The sequence below is a fragment of the Serinus canaria genome, chromosome 3 (assembly GCF_022539315.1).
Source record: "Serinus canaria isolate serCan28SL12 chromosome 3, serCan2020, whole genome shotgun sequence".
Lineage (NCBI taxonomy): Eukaryota > Metazoa > Chordata > Aves > Passeriformes > Fringillidae > Serinus > Serinus canaria.
The window spans coordinates 13,113,350-13,129,688 of NC_066316.1; the positions used below are offsets into that span (position 1 = coordinate 13,113,350).

Consider the following 16,339-nt stretch of genomic DNA (forward strand, 5'->3'; position numbering starts at 1 on the left):
AGGAGAATTAATTAATGTTTTCAGGATGCTTTGAAAATTAAAAGTGCCATGTGGTACAATACTGCTGATCCTGTTTTTCACCCTGTAGCTGACACGTAGCATGTCCCTTACAAGCTAATTGGAAATTGCTTTTGGTATTTTTAGCATTTTTCAGCAGAGCTGCTACAGCCTGCTGCTTTGTTGTATTAAACGTGCCCTACCTCACCCTCCCCTACCCCCCCTTGCTCTAAGCTCCTCTGTGAGGGAAATAAAAACATCAGTCCCTGGCACCATCTGTCAAGCACCGGCTAATCCATTCTCTGCTTGTCTCATGGTCAATTTGGTTTCTCTCTGATTGGTACAGCTACCCTTCTTATTGCTGAGAATTTATTTCTATTCATAGGTTTGGGTTTTGCTTTGTTTTCATGGTAATATTATTGTGATGATTGCAATATTCAGACATACAACCCCTCCATATGCCCAGACTGGAGAAGGGTACTTAAGCCAACCTGCAACCTGCCAGTAAGGCAGGGAGCATCACTCTGCCCCTTGTACAGAGGGAAAACAAGGCAGGAAGAACCAGCTTGCCTTGGGACGTGCGGATGCCTCAGCAGCAGAGCTGAGCAGTGAGCTCACAGGGCCCCAGATAAGACCCAGTCACCAGTGCTGACTAAAGTGCCACTGCTTTGACTCTCTTTCTGCTCTGTTTTGGCTTTGTTTGCAGTGATCTCCATGGGAGCTGTGCAGAGATGAGTAAGACATGGACCTTTGTATAGCTCCTATGAGGAGATGCAGCAGATCCACCAGGGGCACAGCTCGTGGTTACCCAGTGAGGACCAGCAGCAGATCAGGTCAGCTTGTTAACAAAGGGGGATCAGTTGTTTCTTCCATTTGTTGGTGGTAAATGGGACCCCAGGCACGGCTTTATTGGTTCCTTCTAATATTCTCCATACTTCTGCTGTCCCGTGCCATTAAGTAAGTGGTGATTGCTGTCTGATGGACTGCTCTAACACCTTGCACTCCCCTTCCACCATCTAAAGAGAGGCTGATGAGAGGCCAGTGAGAAATGTCAATGCTCAGCTCTGCTCAGGATCAGGCCAGAGCTGACCATACTGAAGAGATATGATTTTCTGGAGGTCTGTCCAAATCAAACAGCAGGTCTTAACACACTGATGTTGACCTGTCACTGACTGTCTACCCTCACATAGGCTGTTGTATTCTCTTCTACCTCATAATTTCTCTTTATAAAAGAAACCATGCAAAAGACACAGGCTGAAGAACAGCTGGGTGTGTAAGCAGGCTTTGTGTGCTGTATATTCACTGAGAGATGCCCCTCTGCCTCTGTGTGAAATGACAAAAGAATCCTGCTGACTCATTCCTTCCTGCCATTACTGCCGCTCCTCTGGTGATACCACATGGACAGACCCAGGAATGACAATACTTTCTCCAGGACAGACTTCCTTAAAATGGCATGGCTTGCCCCATAGAAGGAAAACAACACCTTTTTGCATCTCTTTTTCATAACCAACAACTCGAAAGGACTTTTTTTCATTGTATTTTGTCCAAGACTTCTATTTGCCATGGAGGCAGTCTGTGAGCACTTAAAACTGGCAGGGAACTGATAACTCTTGCAAACAAATGCTAAGAAGGGCCACAATTCACCTCATTCTCCTCTGATGTTTCATCTCCACAGTGGGCAGTGTTTAAGGTATCCCACAAAGATTTCAATGTGAATGGCCTGAAAGTCTGCAAGCAGCATGAGTCACAGCTTCACTGAGGGGGGGATGTCACCAAAAGCCATCTCTGTGCCTTTCTACACCTCCAGCTCTCACAGGGCCCCATAGTTCGGTGAAGCTCCTGAAGCTCAAAGGCAAGGTAGGCCAAATCCCTGAGTATGCAGGTACCTGGAGACAGAAGTCCTCTTCCTCCCAGCCAGGCCCATGGCAATGCGCTCTAGGGGCGCAGGGAGTTGTTGGGTAGCTCTGGCATTCAGCTCTCCTAGGAGTGGGAATTTCTGCCAGACTGTGAGGGAAGCAAGGGGGTCTGGGAGTCTGGTAGAGGGAGAGTGGAAGGCACCAGGTGGCTGAGGGCAGCAGCTGACAGGTGCCTGGGAAATGGAGCTTGGCAGGTGGGGAAGGGTTGAGCACTGCCACAAGGCTCCAGCTTTGGCTCTGGCACCGGCTCCAGGCCTGGCTCCAGCTCCAGCTCTGGCCCTGCCTCCAGACCCCCCACCGCGGGGTTGCAGCGCTGAGCACTGCCCTGGCCCCTCTCCTCGGCACTGGAGACAACACTGTGCTCAGCTCTGAGCCTCTCACTTTAGAAGGGACATTGAGGTGCTGGAGTGTGGCCAGCAAGGGACAACAAGGCTGGTGGAGGGTCTGGAAAACACATCTTGTGAGCAATGGCTGAGGGAGCTGAGGTTGTTCAGTGTGGAGGAGAGCCCACGGCTCTGCACATGTACCTGAGAGGAAGCTGTAGGGCTGTGGGGGCCGGTCTTCTCTGAACCGTCTGCAGTGACAGGACCAGAGGAAAGGGCCTTAAACTGAGGCAGCAGATTCAGATTAGACAGAAAAAAATTGTCATTGTCGGGGTGGTGAGGCAACGGAATAGGTTGTCGAGGGAGGTCACCACCCCTGAAGGAGTTCAAGAGGTTTCTGGACATGGTGCTGGGGTGTGAGGTATAGTGATTTAGGGGTTACTGTGCTAGTGCTAGGTGGACGATCAGACTAGATGACATTAAAGCTCTCTTCCAGCCTTGATGATTCGATGATTCTGTGATTCCGTAAATCTATAACTCTATAATTCGGCCATTCTGTAATTCTGTCATTCCGTGACCCGGCATGCCCCGCCGGGCGCGGCCGTGAGGCGACCCGGGGCGGGGCGGAGCGCGCGGCGGCTGGGGCGGAGCCTCCGCGGCAGCGAGGGGCCGGGACCGGGGCGGGGCCTCGCCGCGCTGATTGACAGGCGAGGCGGGGCCACGGCGGGGCGGAGCCGCGCGGCTGATCCGGAGCGCCGGGGCCGTGGAGGGCGGGGGAGACACCGGGCACGGAGCGCCGCCGCCGCCGCTCCCCGCAGCCAGGTAACCGGGCGGGGGCCGCGCTTGCACTGCGCTGCCAGGGGAGGCCAGGGCGGCTGGGGAGGGAGGTGGCGACCGCCGCGCCGCGGCGCTGTGTCTGTCGGGCCGCGGCAGAGCCCCGGGCGAGCCGCTCCGGTCCGGCGACGGGCGCGGAAAGGGGCAGTGGTCGGCCCTGCCTGACCTGGTGCGTTACCCGGCGCTGCCACAAAGCACCGGCCTTCCCCCGCCGCGTCCCCTTCTCCGTCAGCGTCTCCCAGCACCGCCCAGCCTTCCCGGCGGGGGCCGGCACCGAGCACCCCCTCCCCTCGCCGCCGACACAACTTCCTCCCCCGGCCCGGCACTGGGCAACTTTTCGGGCCGGTTCTTGTGCGGAGCCCCGGGCGGGTGGGCGCGGGGCCGTGCCCGGGCCCGGTGCGGGAGCGGGGGCGGCTCGGGGATGTGGGGCGGCGGTGGGCCCCGGGCACGGCCCCTCGGTGCGGCGGAGGCGGCGGCGGTGCCTCCCCGTCAGCTGTTTCCTGCTGTTTGTTGTCAGGGCTCCTGCGCTCCCGGCAGCGCCCGGCGGCGGCGGCGGCGGGGGGGTGGGTGGGGGGGACGGGACGAGCCAGGCCGGCCCCGGTTGGCTGCGCGCGCCCCCGTGACGGCGCGCGGGCCGGACCGGGCCAGGGCCCGCCCCCGCGCGCGCACGGCTTTGTGTGTGCGCGGCACCGGCACCGGGATCGGCACCGGCACCCCCGCTGCGCCGCCCCCGGGCCCGGCTGCGGAGGTTCCGCGGGGGTTGAACCGCCCTGCCCTGTCGCACGGGGGGCGGTGGCGTCGGCGGCGCTCCGCCTGACGCATCGCCCCTCTCCCCGGGCGAAGGTGCCGCTTGCTGAGCGCTGGCCGGCGGAGCAGCCTCGTGTCCCCGCCGCACAGGTGCCTCCCGCGGGGAGCTGTCACCGAGCCGGCCCTGGTGCTTGTTTGCTTTGTGGAGGTGCTGGCGGCTCTCTCAGCAGCGAGGCGCATTTGGCTGCTAGCGCTTGGGTTGGGGCTTTCCCCGTGGACGTATGGATTCCCAGGGAGCTGAAATATTCTGCCGGCTCTTTTGGAAAGGTTCTAAGTCAAAGCAAAAATAAGACTGCTGTCTCTTTCATTTGTTACTCTGTGCGCAGCCCTCAGCTGTCCTGTGCAAGCAGATGTAGATTAGATTAATCCAGCGTGTTTATTTAAGAATAAAGGCCGTGTTTTGGACTGATATCGCCATAGAATTTAATAAATTATTTATCTCTGGTTTCTTTAAACAAAAAACAGGGGTTTAGGATTAGATTGAGGGAATAACAAAGCAAGTACACACGATTTTATGAGAGAGAAACAGGGCAGGGCTCTTTCGAAAGTGGTATCACAGAACAACTCTTGCTGTCAGCAACTAATGGCTCTAGATTAACCATTAACTAATGTTTATGACTGAAAGGAAGGGAACTTGCTTCCCAGTTGTAAACATTTCCTCACGTGACTATGTAACTGCTGTATATATACTATATATATGTAACTGCTATGTATATAATCCTATGTATATTTTTATATAAAGCCTCTTTCTGGATGGCTGAATTCAAGTTGCATGTGTGACAAAAAAAACTGTCAGTTTTGAAGTGCTGCTCAATTTTTCTAAAGTAGTCTTCAGAAGTACTGTGTGGAGGTTTCTGTCATCTGCTACTTTCACTTCCGTAGTTACAGAATTACTTAGAGATTCAGAGTTTATTGTTTGAGTATAGATTTTAATAATGACGATTGAGTTTCAAGTGTGGTTGCCAAGTATGTAAGGACAAACGAAACTGCATCTCAAAGCCCAACAGAGAAGATGACAAGAACAAGCTGTATTTGTTACTCACCACACACTGAGAGCTGTACATATTTTTATATGTCTGTATTTAACATGGTAATCATCACAAGCTTGAAGGGGTGTTGGCCAAGTCAGGTCATTGGTTCATGTTTGTTTACTAACATTTGACCTGTGTTGAAATCTTGGGTTGCTCAGCTCTCACTGAAATACGTAATTCCCTTTAGCAAGATTTAACTTAAAAATTACTTATTAAATGTGTAGATGAAATGCCTGCACACTGTGGATGTTTGTTAGCAAGTTGATCTCTAATTTTGGAGCCTTTACCTACATTTAGGACCTTTTTAGTTTATATAAAATTTTCTTGGTGATATGCACTTAGTGTATTAGCATCCTTTCTGCCAGCTGGTTGTTGCTGGTTTGGATGATGGTTGTCTTTACACCATTTCTTAAAAGGTTGTTTATTGGATTTCATTTTTAATGACTCATGAAATCAGTGATGTCTTTGGATGAAGTTTTGTATCATTTCAGCACTAAAATTAATGAAAACAGAAAATGTGTAGTTTAGCTTTCTGCAAGTTGCAGAATGGATTCATAGGCAAAAGTTGTCTCAACTGCTTAAGTAGCATAAGAGTAAGTTTATTACAAAACAAGGAAATACAGCTTTCTTAAAAACAGTGGAGTAAATAGGAAGGGGAAACGAGGAAAATGAAGGGGAAAAAAGCAGGGAGACAGGTCCAGTTGCTGGTTTTGGACTCTGTGTAGTGGTGGGAAAGAAAATTAATCTGAGTCTGATACCATTTGTAAACTAATACTTTTATATGTTATCTAGCCAGAGTATTGTGAGGGTTTAAGTTACTCTGTGGGAGATGCTGAGATAGGGGGGCTGTATGAGAAACAAGCACCCATCTGTGTGCCTCTGCTCTCTGTAAATGTGAAACAGAGTACCCTGGATTAGTGTTTCACTGCACCAATATGATATAAACAAATTTAAATGCCAGTGTCCTAGTGCTTGCCTTACCCAAGAAAAAATGCAGTTTGCAATAGGAAGTTATACTACTGCACCCTGCAATACAAAATTACACTGCTGCAACTTACACAAGAGTGTTTTCATCCGCAAGGCAGCCTGTTGGTGGGTGCTGTGCCCTGCATCTGGGCTTTGCTAAAGCCTCTTCTGTCACTGGACTGTATTCAGTTCCCTTCACAGTTTGCTGCAGTAGCTGGATGGTTCTAAAGAGCACAGTATGCTGGTCCAGTTCAGTTTCTCTCTACATTTGGCTACATGTGGTGGTTTCAATTCTGCATGTAGGCAGAGGCCAGGCCTTGTTTACTCGGACAGTCGCAGAAGTTGGCGGTGGACATTGAATCTCCAACCTCCCAAGAGACTGACCACACGTGTATTTTTGGATGTGCCTCCACCTGTGAGCAGGGAAACCTGGAAAGGTAAGGATCAAGTTTTATTTTTTCCTTTACGATTCTTTAACATTTGGTCTTGTGCAGTCGTGTTAAGAATTCTCTTTCCTCTTTTGTCCATCTCTGAGGTGAGAAGAGGAAGCTGAAGCCCAATTCACAAGATGCCATGATGAAGTTTCAGCCTGGTTCCAGGGTAAGGACATCTTGAGAATGTTTCAGTGTGCTTAGGGGAATGCATAAGCCTTTCTCAGCGGGAGAGAATGCTTATTTGCTCACAAGGAAAATGTTTTTAGTTGGTTAAATGGTGAAAGAGAGGTGGTCACAGTTTTTTGTCCTTTAACTAGCAGCTGTTCTCTGTTGTAGATGGTGCTGAAGCAACACTGAGGCTCCTCCTGTGAGATATCCACAGTCCAGTGTATAGAGAAAGTGCTTGCTGACTCTCCCAAGTGTTGACGGTCCTGTGTCTTCAAGAGATGCATTCCAGGACAAGAAAACACTGACTGTTAGTTTTAAAGATGTTAATAAATAATTCTTTGTGTTACTTTTTCATTCTTTATTGATGGTGAAGATAGACAGATGAGGTAGTACAAATACCAACCAAGTGGTGCTTCAGGTGGTTTTGGGTGTGTGTGCAGATAGTGGTCAAATTTAAGCTGTTAAATGTCAGCCCTTTGATATGGTTGTTGCTCAGTGTTGCTGAAATCAACACTGAAAGTGTTTGGGGGTTTGGGAGCTACTGCTCTGGGAATGCACATTATAGCACTCAGCCACAGTGCCTGTGTTTCCTGTTTGTCCATGCATTCACTGGGAGAAGCATGCAGGGAGGAAGTCTTTCACAGAGAGATTAAGTGGTATCAAGGTCTATGATGTCAGAATAATGTCCTGTCAGAATTATGCAATGTCAGCAAACCTGACCTGCTAGGTAATATGACCTGTCATCTATTGCTCTCCTAAAGGTCCTCTCAGGAAGGTGGTCTGGGTGCTGAATAATGGAAGTGCAATCATCTCTCAGTTCATGAAGTAACCCTCTCTAGGAACTGGAGAGATTTGACAAGCAATAGATACTTTATATCCCATTAAGGAACGTAAATAAGTCTACCTTTCTTACATTGCAGCCATTCATTTAATATAATCACTTGTATTTGCTAATTTGCATGAAGGCAGGAGCACTAGAACTTCATCACTGATACATGTCCAGTAAAGAATGCTTAGCTGATTTTAAAAGTGAAATCATAGGCCAAAAAAATAATCTGTTCTTTCCTCAGCATTTGGTTTTGTGAATAACCAAGATCCTCGTCCACTACTTCGGAAAATTCTGCTGGTAGCATGATGGAATTGGTGGGATAGTGTCACTTTCTGGAGCTGTAAGTAGCACTAGGGAACCTGACTGGTTCTCTGAACCAGTGGAGGTTATTTTCTGTATTTTTAAGTGTAAATAGTGGATGACTGGCCAAGTGCACTTGCCGTATTTTCCTCCCCCTGTTTAGAGGATCTTAAGCTTTAGAAATGCTTTTATGTTTCACAATTCTTTGGCTTCTCATTTAAGAGAACCCTCCCACTGCCTATCAAAGCTGCCTATAAGTGGCTTTTTCAGATCATTTATGCATGTGTGAACATAAATAGACGCCTGCACCTTTCCCATTGGTAGTGAAACTATAGGGAAAGAAATCTGCACAGTTAACTTGGGTGACTTTGTACACACCACTTGTGTTTGTAAGGGGCAAGAGCCTGAGAGCAATGGAAAATTGCTTTCCCTTTGTGCTGTCATGCTTCTGGTTATTTCCTGTGTGCAGTAAGTATACCCTACAGGATTCAGCATCCTTACATAAGGAGAGAGGAGTTTTTATCCACAGTTTTTACCTTCTGATTTGGCCTTATAAGTGAATGCTGTGTTTTTAGCTCGGGGGAAGAAAAAGGAAGGGGAGAGTGTGAAATGATTTCAAGTTGAAATCAGCTTTTCTATTTTACAGGAGAGGAGAAAGCAAAATTTCCATGTTAGGTTTTTTAGAAAATCCATGATAAAGTGTGGCATTTTAAGTCTGCATTGCCAGCAGTCATTTTATCATTTTTTCTGACTTTTTACTACTGTGAGCAGTAACATAAAGACTGGTGTAAGGTGACCAGTTTTATAGTGCTTCAGCTGCGCCCTTACAAATTCATTGAATTCAACAATCAAAACTGAGGTCAGAGGTAGCTGTAGCCTGCTGTGTATTTTGACTGTAGTCTACCGGGTGGTAGTTAAGTGTAGAGGTTACTTTGAAAAAGTTAGACACTCTGGTAACCTTATAGTATTTTAGTAGTTTCTTAAGAAAATATACACAAAATTGACATTGTTTTGACTTTTAGAGTGCTGACTGTAGAATTTAATTTTCTAATTTTTTAAAATGTGTATTATTTCAAGAATAGAGATTCCTTATGCACTGTATTCTGAAAAAAATGTATTCTGATACCAGTTGGTTTGTTAGATTCTGCTGTGACTTTAGGTTACTTTCAGCTCTTTAAGGTGACATAAATGAGGATTTTAGACCTTGTATTAGTTGGCAGATTTTTCAGCCTTTAAATCTCTGAATATATTTATTTATGCATTTATTTTAATGTTTGAGGTCTTTAAGACTGAAGACTTGAGTCCATGCCATTATGCCATATCCAGAAGTAATACATTTGTATGTTGCTGTGGCTTCTAACTTGCTGGTTAGAATTGCACTTGTGCTCCCTTCTGAAGTCTTTAATTTCCATTTTTAATGTATCTGGGCTAATGCTTTTCTGAGGGCACTAACGTGAATTATGATTTTAGGCAGGTGATGCACTTGCATTTGAAGTGTTTAGGTGCATTTTTCAAAATGTCATGCTGGGCAGGGTCAGTCTATAAAAAGGATCTGTTCTGGACACCAGGCTCTGTGTGTGTTGCTCTTGGTGAGATAGGGACAGGTTTGGATTTATGTTATGTTACCTTCTAAAAGTACTGACAGGGTGGCCATTGTGTTTACTCTGAAAGAAATACCCCTTTGGATGCTGATTGCACATTACTGTAACTTATGATCAGTTAATTGTTTTGAATCCACAATACAATCAGCACAAATATAACATTATCCAAAGCTAGGAAGGATGGCACATGGACCTAGGCCAAGTGCCTTATGGGCATATCTGTTACAATTGCCTTAATTGCTTGTATTTGTGGTTTCTTCTGGCTGGAGACCTTTTACTGATACTTGTTTATTCACACTTATTGTGTGTTGATTTTCCTTCATTTTGTCACTATTCATGTTTTAATTTTTTTTTTTTGCCTTTGGTTGCTGCAAAAGATAAAGGCATATTAGAAAGGAATAAAGCTTAGAGAAATCTAAATGAAAATACTTTCTGTATTTTGAGTGGAATCACACCTCTAACACTCAGACCTTTTTATTTATCTTTTGAAGAAGAGAAATGGGTATTATATCACCTTTAAAAGGAAGAGTCATGACATTGCTATTAATTTTTATGTATCCTTCAGATGGGATACAAAGATTAACAGTGATTTGAAAAATCTGAAGGTAAGGAACCTGAGCTAAAATCTCTCTGTTCAATATTAGGAGCCGTTTTTGTTGTATCACATTGAAAGAAAACAAAGTGAAAGAAAGCAAGTGGAAAAAAATCATTATGTCAGTGACTTCTGATTTTTAGATGTAAAAATGGTGTGTTAAGTTCTGTGTGTGCAGGTGAAAGTTTTAGTCCATTTGCTTTGTGCATGTTAAGAGTAGGCTTTAAGAAACTGATCCCCTAAACCTTGAAATGAGTTTAAATTAGGTATTTGTGCTTCTTAATGGTGTTTGACTTAGAATATTCAATTAGATGAGCACAGAATTTGATTGACTTCTCTATGAACAGCATAGTCTCCTGCTCTGAAAAGTAAAACCCACACAATTCTAATATTGCAGTGTGTCAGATTTATTTTGCATTGCTCTGCATGACAAAAGCAGAGACAATACATTTTTCTGATTCCACATCAGAAGCATAAATGGAGATACATTTAACTTGTTTGGCTGTAGAAGTTTAGTCATAAAACTTCTGCAGTTGAAAGGGAAATAACATCATAATTCAATTCCTTTGTCATGTTATATCATCCTTCGTGATTTAAGTTTTTGGCTATACATTCTGTGCCTACTCACTACTTAACTTTGAGTAATTTATGTTAGTTAGTGTGAAGTTAGTGAGACACTTTAATTTTCCTAAGCAGTGAAGAGGCTGATTTACTAGGCACTGCAGGTCATCTGCTATAAAGTTTTTAATCTCTGGTATTTTTCTTGTTGGAGTTGCTGAGGTATTTTAATGATGAGGCTTTGGAAATACCTTGGATAAATGACACAGTATTTTATATTTGGATTACACAACTTTAAACATTTGTATATAAAACTGTCTGGTGTAAAGACTGGGTGGATTGTTTATTATGTGAAATAGCATCCAAATCTTTCCTATGTTGGTGTGTGTATGAAACAAAGAAGTGTCAAGTCACATACAGCAACCAGGGTGCTATACCAGCATTTTGAGTGGTGGTGTTGTGTGATCGTGTGTCATAAATTGTGCAAAGCTATGGGGAAGTGACATAATAAATATGTATTATAAAAGGTGGGGGTGACTTGGGAAAATTAAGCTATAATTGTCTTGGTGACTCAGTGTAATTCTCAGTGCTTCATTTCTTAGTGCTGACTAAGATGAGTGAGTTGTTTGAAATGTACTGAAATAGAATTTCAGTATTGTGTTAAAAGAAGTGGAAGCTTCTGAGTTTAAGAACTGTACGGGTCAGTAGGGGCTCTGCAAAATATGAATTGTATTTTAAAGGTTTCAGTTTATGTTTCTCTCATTTAATGCAATTAGCTTGTATTTAAGTAATCTTATTGGTAAAATGGTCACTTTGGGAAATGTCTTGAAGGCAGACTGTAAGTTCAGCAGTTCACCAACAGGGGATGACTTGGAGCAATCATTAGCTGGATTGGTTTGAAGAATATTCTGCCGTATATATGGGATGTTTGCGAGTTTCAATTTTTTTGCTGCAATGTTTTTTTTACATGATGTTTCTTTTTGCTTTCAGGTCTTGAGTAGAAACTTAGATAAATTCTAAAAATGGGAAGAATTTTTTTGGATCATATTGGTGGCACTCGCCTGTTCTCCTGTGCAAACTGCGACACGATCCTGACCAACCGCTCTGAGCTCATCTCCACTCGTTTTACAGGGGCCACAGGAAGGGCCTTTCTTTTTAACAAGGTTGGTAAGAAGTTGGAGGAACTGCTGATAATTTGTGAAAAATGAGTTTGTGGGATATGAATCTGTCATGAGATCGAAAAAACTTCTTGGCTAATGTGTTGCATAATTACTATTTTATTTTTTTTTTCTGTCTTTGAAGTCAAATTTGACATTTACTGTTGATGAGAAACTTAGCTAAATTAGTTTTGTGTGAAATACTTAAAGACTGTAAAGAACACTGTGTATGTAGAGGCCTCAGGCCAAAATTGATGGAATTTCAACTTCAGAGACTTCTGTAATATGAACCTCAAATTCACTCTGAGCGTATCTGGTGTCTGTCAAAGGGTTCCAAAGGTTTTTTCACTTTTATGCAGTTTAAAAAAAAGTCTAGATAATTATTTTTTTTAATTTCTGAAATGCATTTAATGTAACAGTAGTCTGGCAACTTAAGTTGCCACAATCAATCACAATCTTTTTTACAGGCAGTAATACTCTGCTTTAGTTTAAGAGTTTTTAATTGATTCAATTCAATAGATTGAAATACAGATGTCAAAATTTTTGAGTGAATTGAAGGATTATTTATTAATCTTGCATAAAGACTTGTCCATTAGATTAATTGAAAAAAATGGTGATTGTCCTTTGCTTTCTCACAAAGTTCCTGGTCATATAATGCTTGGTGTATTTTAGTTTCATTTTTTTCTTATAAGCCATTTGGCCATGGGCAGAGTTGATAGAGGCTTCAGTAATGTCTTAACTATGTTTTGCGCTGGGTCTTCTGGTATCCTGAATCTTATCAGTACTGAGAGATTTCTTCCTCATCCAATAAACTCTGGATCCTGGAGTTCAGATTTTTTTTATGTAATAGTGGGGTTTAATTACAGCAGTTGGAGGTTTTGCATTTCTGCAGTCAGAAGCTGTACATTTGAACCAGTCAGGTGTAAAGCTGAGAAAGTAGTAAGTCCCATCTTTTAGAATCAGCTTGGGTATAGTTCTGATATCAGCTTTTCAATGAGGTAAGCATCCTGGTTTTGTGGTGATGCTGCCAAAGAAGTTGCAAGTATATTTATACTGCTGATAGAGCACACAAAAAGGTGCATGTTTCATGTCTATGTTCTCAGCCACTGACCCTGGCTTTTTCTTAGGTAATTATTTCAAAGGCACCACAAGATTTTTAAAGAAGTACCTCTTTTAATATTTTGTTTCTGAGTTCTGGGACTTGGTGATCACATCAGTTGCTAGAAATGGGTTACATACATTACAACTGGTTTAATATAAATTTACAATCTGTTCACTGGGAGTTTCTCACCCAGAGTTGAACACAGCCCTTTTGCATATTTTGTTATAGCAATCCCTGTCTCTCAGTTAAAATGTGAGGGTTTTACATCACTATGAAGCACATCTTTAAGGTGTTACCCTCTCTCTCACAAAGCATTTTTAACACTGCAGTTTTCAGTTGCTGTGTGGTGCCACAGGCTCTTCCCTTCTAACGAATCATTTAGCAGGTTTCCCATAGGCAGACTAATCCTCTGTGTTCCCTGTGCCTGTGTGTGTGTCCCAGGTGGTCAATCTGCAGTACAGTGAAGTTCAGGATCGGGTCATGCTCACTGGCCGCCACATGGTCCGGGACGTGAGCTGCAAGAACTGCAACAGCAAACTGGGCTGGATCTATGAGTTTGCCACTGAAGACAGCCAGCGCTACAAGGAGGGCCGCGTTATCCTGGAAAGAGCCTTGGTCCGGGAGAGCGAGGGCTTCGAGGAGCACGTTCCATCCGACAATTCCTGAAGAGGCCCCGGTCTCTTCTCAGGTCTCTTCAATTGAACCTCCAATGTAATAAAATCAACAAAAAAATCTGCTTACATACACTGTCACCTTAGCATCAGAGTCGGATTCATGGACTACAAAGTGGGAAAGATTGTGAGAATATTTCAGATGGAACCTTACTTTCTTTATTCCTTTTATATTTTACTTTTCCTCCAGCAGCTGTTTGTAGAAAGAATGTTGTGCAGATGCTGTAACTTCTTCTCTTTCATTTACATCTGTTAGATTTGAGATTGTATCTTAAGGTACAGTGGGCTAAAAGGAAAATATTTGCAGGATTTGTCTTTTGTTGGAGAGAAATTCAATGAGAGTTTTTTTTTTAGTTTGCACAAACTCATGTCAGCATCAAGTTATTTTAAAACTACAGATGTTTTTTTAAAAGTATATTCCAACTTTTGGCTTAAGTTTTTAGTTAGGTTTTTGGTTTTTTGGGGTTTTTTTACCCAGCCTTTTCACCTGGTTTGCTAGCTAAAGTGAAGAGATCCGAATTTGTGCTGAGTGCTAAAGGTTCAGTGTTGGTACAGCTTGGGCTGGCCCATGTGCCATATTCTTGTTGAGGTTGATTGGTAGCACAGAGCCCATTATTTCTTGTCATTCTTGACCCAAAGATGTCACCATTCCTTGTTTATTCGTGAAGTCCCATTCACCACATAAACTGGTGTTGATTGGAAACTATCCTTGAAATAGGGTGAAACTGCTTGGCTTTTTTTAACTTTAACAGATGTAACTTATGAGCATAGTAATAATATAAAGTAATAGCTGTCTGTTTAGTCTTGCATTGCTTACAAATCCAGCTGTGTTTGTAATGATAGGGATTCACTGAGAAACTACTGTTTCAGTAGTCTTTTTTTTTTCATTTCTCTACTAATCTCATTAAGTTAGACAGGGAATTGCAAATCTTAATTCTTCTTCAAGTAGCTTTCTTTAAACCCAGAACTTCCTATGTTAAACACAGCTGCTGTGTAAAAGGAGAAGATTGCCAGCATGTTTGTTCATGCGTAGAGTTATGCAATCTGCATCTCTTGAAAAGATTAACTTAAACAGCTTGTTTTCAAATGCTGCTTCTGGTGTTGAAACCTTTATCTCTCAACTTTGTTGAACGTTTTCATTGTGATGTTATGTTTTTATCTTTCTGGGCAGCAGTACATGTCATCCTAGTAGTAACTAGTGACTTGAATTCCTGCTTTGTTCTTGTAGAGGTCAGCTCTGTTTAAGACAGTGATCTTGCTTGCCTTTTTTAGCAAAAATGCTGTTCATTAACTTAACTCAAGGGTGCCCAAACTATTTCATTGTGTCTTAAGCCATAAGTTAGGATCTCAAGGGCTGAAATTTATTTGAATGCTAGATATGTATGATTTCTTATCCAAGATATGAGTTGGTTGTGGTTTTTTTCTTATTGGATAAATTGTGGTCAACGTGAATTAAGTTACCCACAGACGTAGGAAGGGGGGGGACCCCCACCCAGCAAATGGATCTGGGTTCTGACCTTTCAGAGTAATTTTCTTCTCTAGACACAGCTCCATATCTGAAACTAAGATGTGGAGGGTGACTATGCAGAGTATTTTTCTTAATTTTTTTTTGTTTGCCAAGTGGCAAGTTGGACACCCCTGACTTGAATCTACTGCCTCTTTCATGTAAAGGTAGCTTTGTTCTAGAAATGTCACATAGAAAGAAAACAGAGTAGATCGCATACCAGAGCTGTGCTTGAATCAAGCTGCTTAAACAATAGTGTACTTGTGCCTCAAATGAATCAGTTTTTGCACTGAGTACAGTAGTACCCCATTATCTTGTACTTCTGTCCTTCACAGACCCTGGAAGCGCCATTAGCATGGTTCTCTGCAGTACTTTTCTTGTACTTCTGACATTACAGTACAATAAAGTATGTTTTGTCCTGAACTGATCTTTGCTGTCCTTTTAGAGTTATTGTAATGAAGTCTGTCAGCCAAATCACATAACCCATCTTTCATTCCTTGTGTTAAGTTTCTGCAGCACAGTGACAAGCTGTTGATGAGCATCCCTTTCTGTATAGGTGATGAAAGAGTTCTGTTGACTTTGGAATGAGCCAAGTAGAGCTTCATGCATACCACTTGGACACTTGAAAGCCTTCAATTTACTCCTGTTAAAAAGAGAAAACAAAAAATGTCTCGTTTTATGGAATTCTGGGTGCCAAATGTCTTTCCATGACTTTGAAAAGACAGCAAGCTAAGCAAAAATCTGCCTTCTGCAAGAAACTTGAGGTTTTGGCTTCTGAAATGGCTTGGGAATGAATGAATTTGGTATTATATATCTGGACTTCTGTGACTTTTTCCTTTGTGTTCAAATGTTAGCCAGAAACCTGCCAGCAGCTGGTCAACTTCTAAAGCTGAAGAACTGAGATGAAAGGATTACTCTGTTGGTGTGATGGGGACTTGGGCTCTTATTCTAACTTACATTAAGACCATTTCAGTAGAATGTTGGTGTGAAATGCTAAAAATTACTTTTCACAAAGCCTTTGATTTGAAAAACACATGTGAATTGAATTCTTCAAAATCCCATGAGACTTAAGCAAGTTCTATGCAGCCTTTAAACAGCAGACTTTGGCTCACTGTTTTAGCTTACATGCTGTTCCCTTCTGTATCACTTTTGATGGCTCTGGGTGAGTTTAGCCTCCTATATTTTGGCTGCTCCTCCTTGAGACACTTAGTGTGTGAACACAGATAACTTATCTGTGGGGAACAAGGCCATTGGTTACAGCACATCTAGAGACCGAGGAGACATTGCTATTTGGCATCAGCTGCAATTTTGTAGTAGTGCAGTAGCCTGGGATTCTCAAATGAGGGCTGGCACAGGAAAATGTGCCACCACAGTCATCTTTTGCCTGGCATGTGGTGGGGCCTGAGGTAAAGAAGGGAGCAAGGAAATTGCAGTGCACAACAGAGTGCACCTTGTATTCCTGGAGACCTCAGAATCTGTGCTACTAGGCTGCAGCTTGGACCAGCAGTGGTGCTGTGACATTTGCATGACATGGGCTGGATTAGAGTTC

At 43.4% G+C, this 16,339-nt stretch overlaps 2 protein-coding genes across 7 annotated transcripts in view; one reads left to right on the forward strand and one right to left on the reverse strand.

Moving 5' to 3' along the window:
• The window catches only part of LOC103821325 (serine/arginine-rich splicing factor 7), a 1,055,603-nt gene that overhangs the window by 406,294 nt on the left and 632,970 nt on the right, over positions 1–16,339 (reverse strand). The window lies entirely within an intron of this gene.
• Positions 2,938–15,217, forward strand: YPEL5 (yippee like 5). 5 transcript variants are annotated; one of them, XM_050973236.1, is made up of 8 exons: positions 2,938–3,058; positions 6,178–6,311; positions 6,410–6,474; positions 6,645–6,783; positions 7,547–7,645; positions 9,698–9,811; positions 11,347–11,519; positions 13,057–15,217. In XM_050973236.1, exons 7-8 carry the CDS (start codon positions 11,379–11,381, stop codon positions 13,279–13,281), a joined length of 366 nt encoding a protein of 121 aa, XP_050829193.1. In that variant the 5' UTR covers positions 2,938–3,058; positions 6,178–6,311; positions 6,410–6,474; positions 6,645–6,783; positions 7,547–7,645; positions 9,698–9,811; positions 11,347–11,378; the 3' UTR covers positions 13,282–15,217. The 5 variants fall into 5 exon arrangements, with proteins under 5 accessions (XP_050829193.1, XP_030091787.1, XP_030091789.1 ...); XM_030235927.2 differs by lacking the exon at positions 9,698–9,811; XM_030235929.2 differs by lacking the exons at positions 7,547–7,645; positions 9,698–9,811.

Excerpts from the sequence above, each read along its gene's own strand:
- YPEL5 (XM_050973236.1), top strand. The coding sequence starts at position 11,379 with ATGGGAAGAATTTTTTTGGATCATATTGGTGGCACTCGCCTGTTCTCC. Across the intron at positions 11,520-13,056 it reads GGGCCTTTCTTTTTAACAAG|GTGGTCAATCTGCAGTACAG; the intron begins GTTGGTAAGAAG and ends TGTGTGTCCCAG.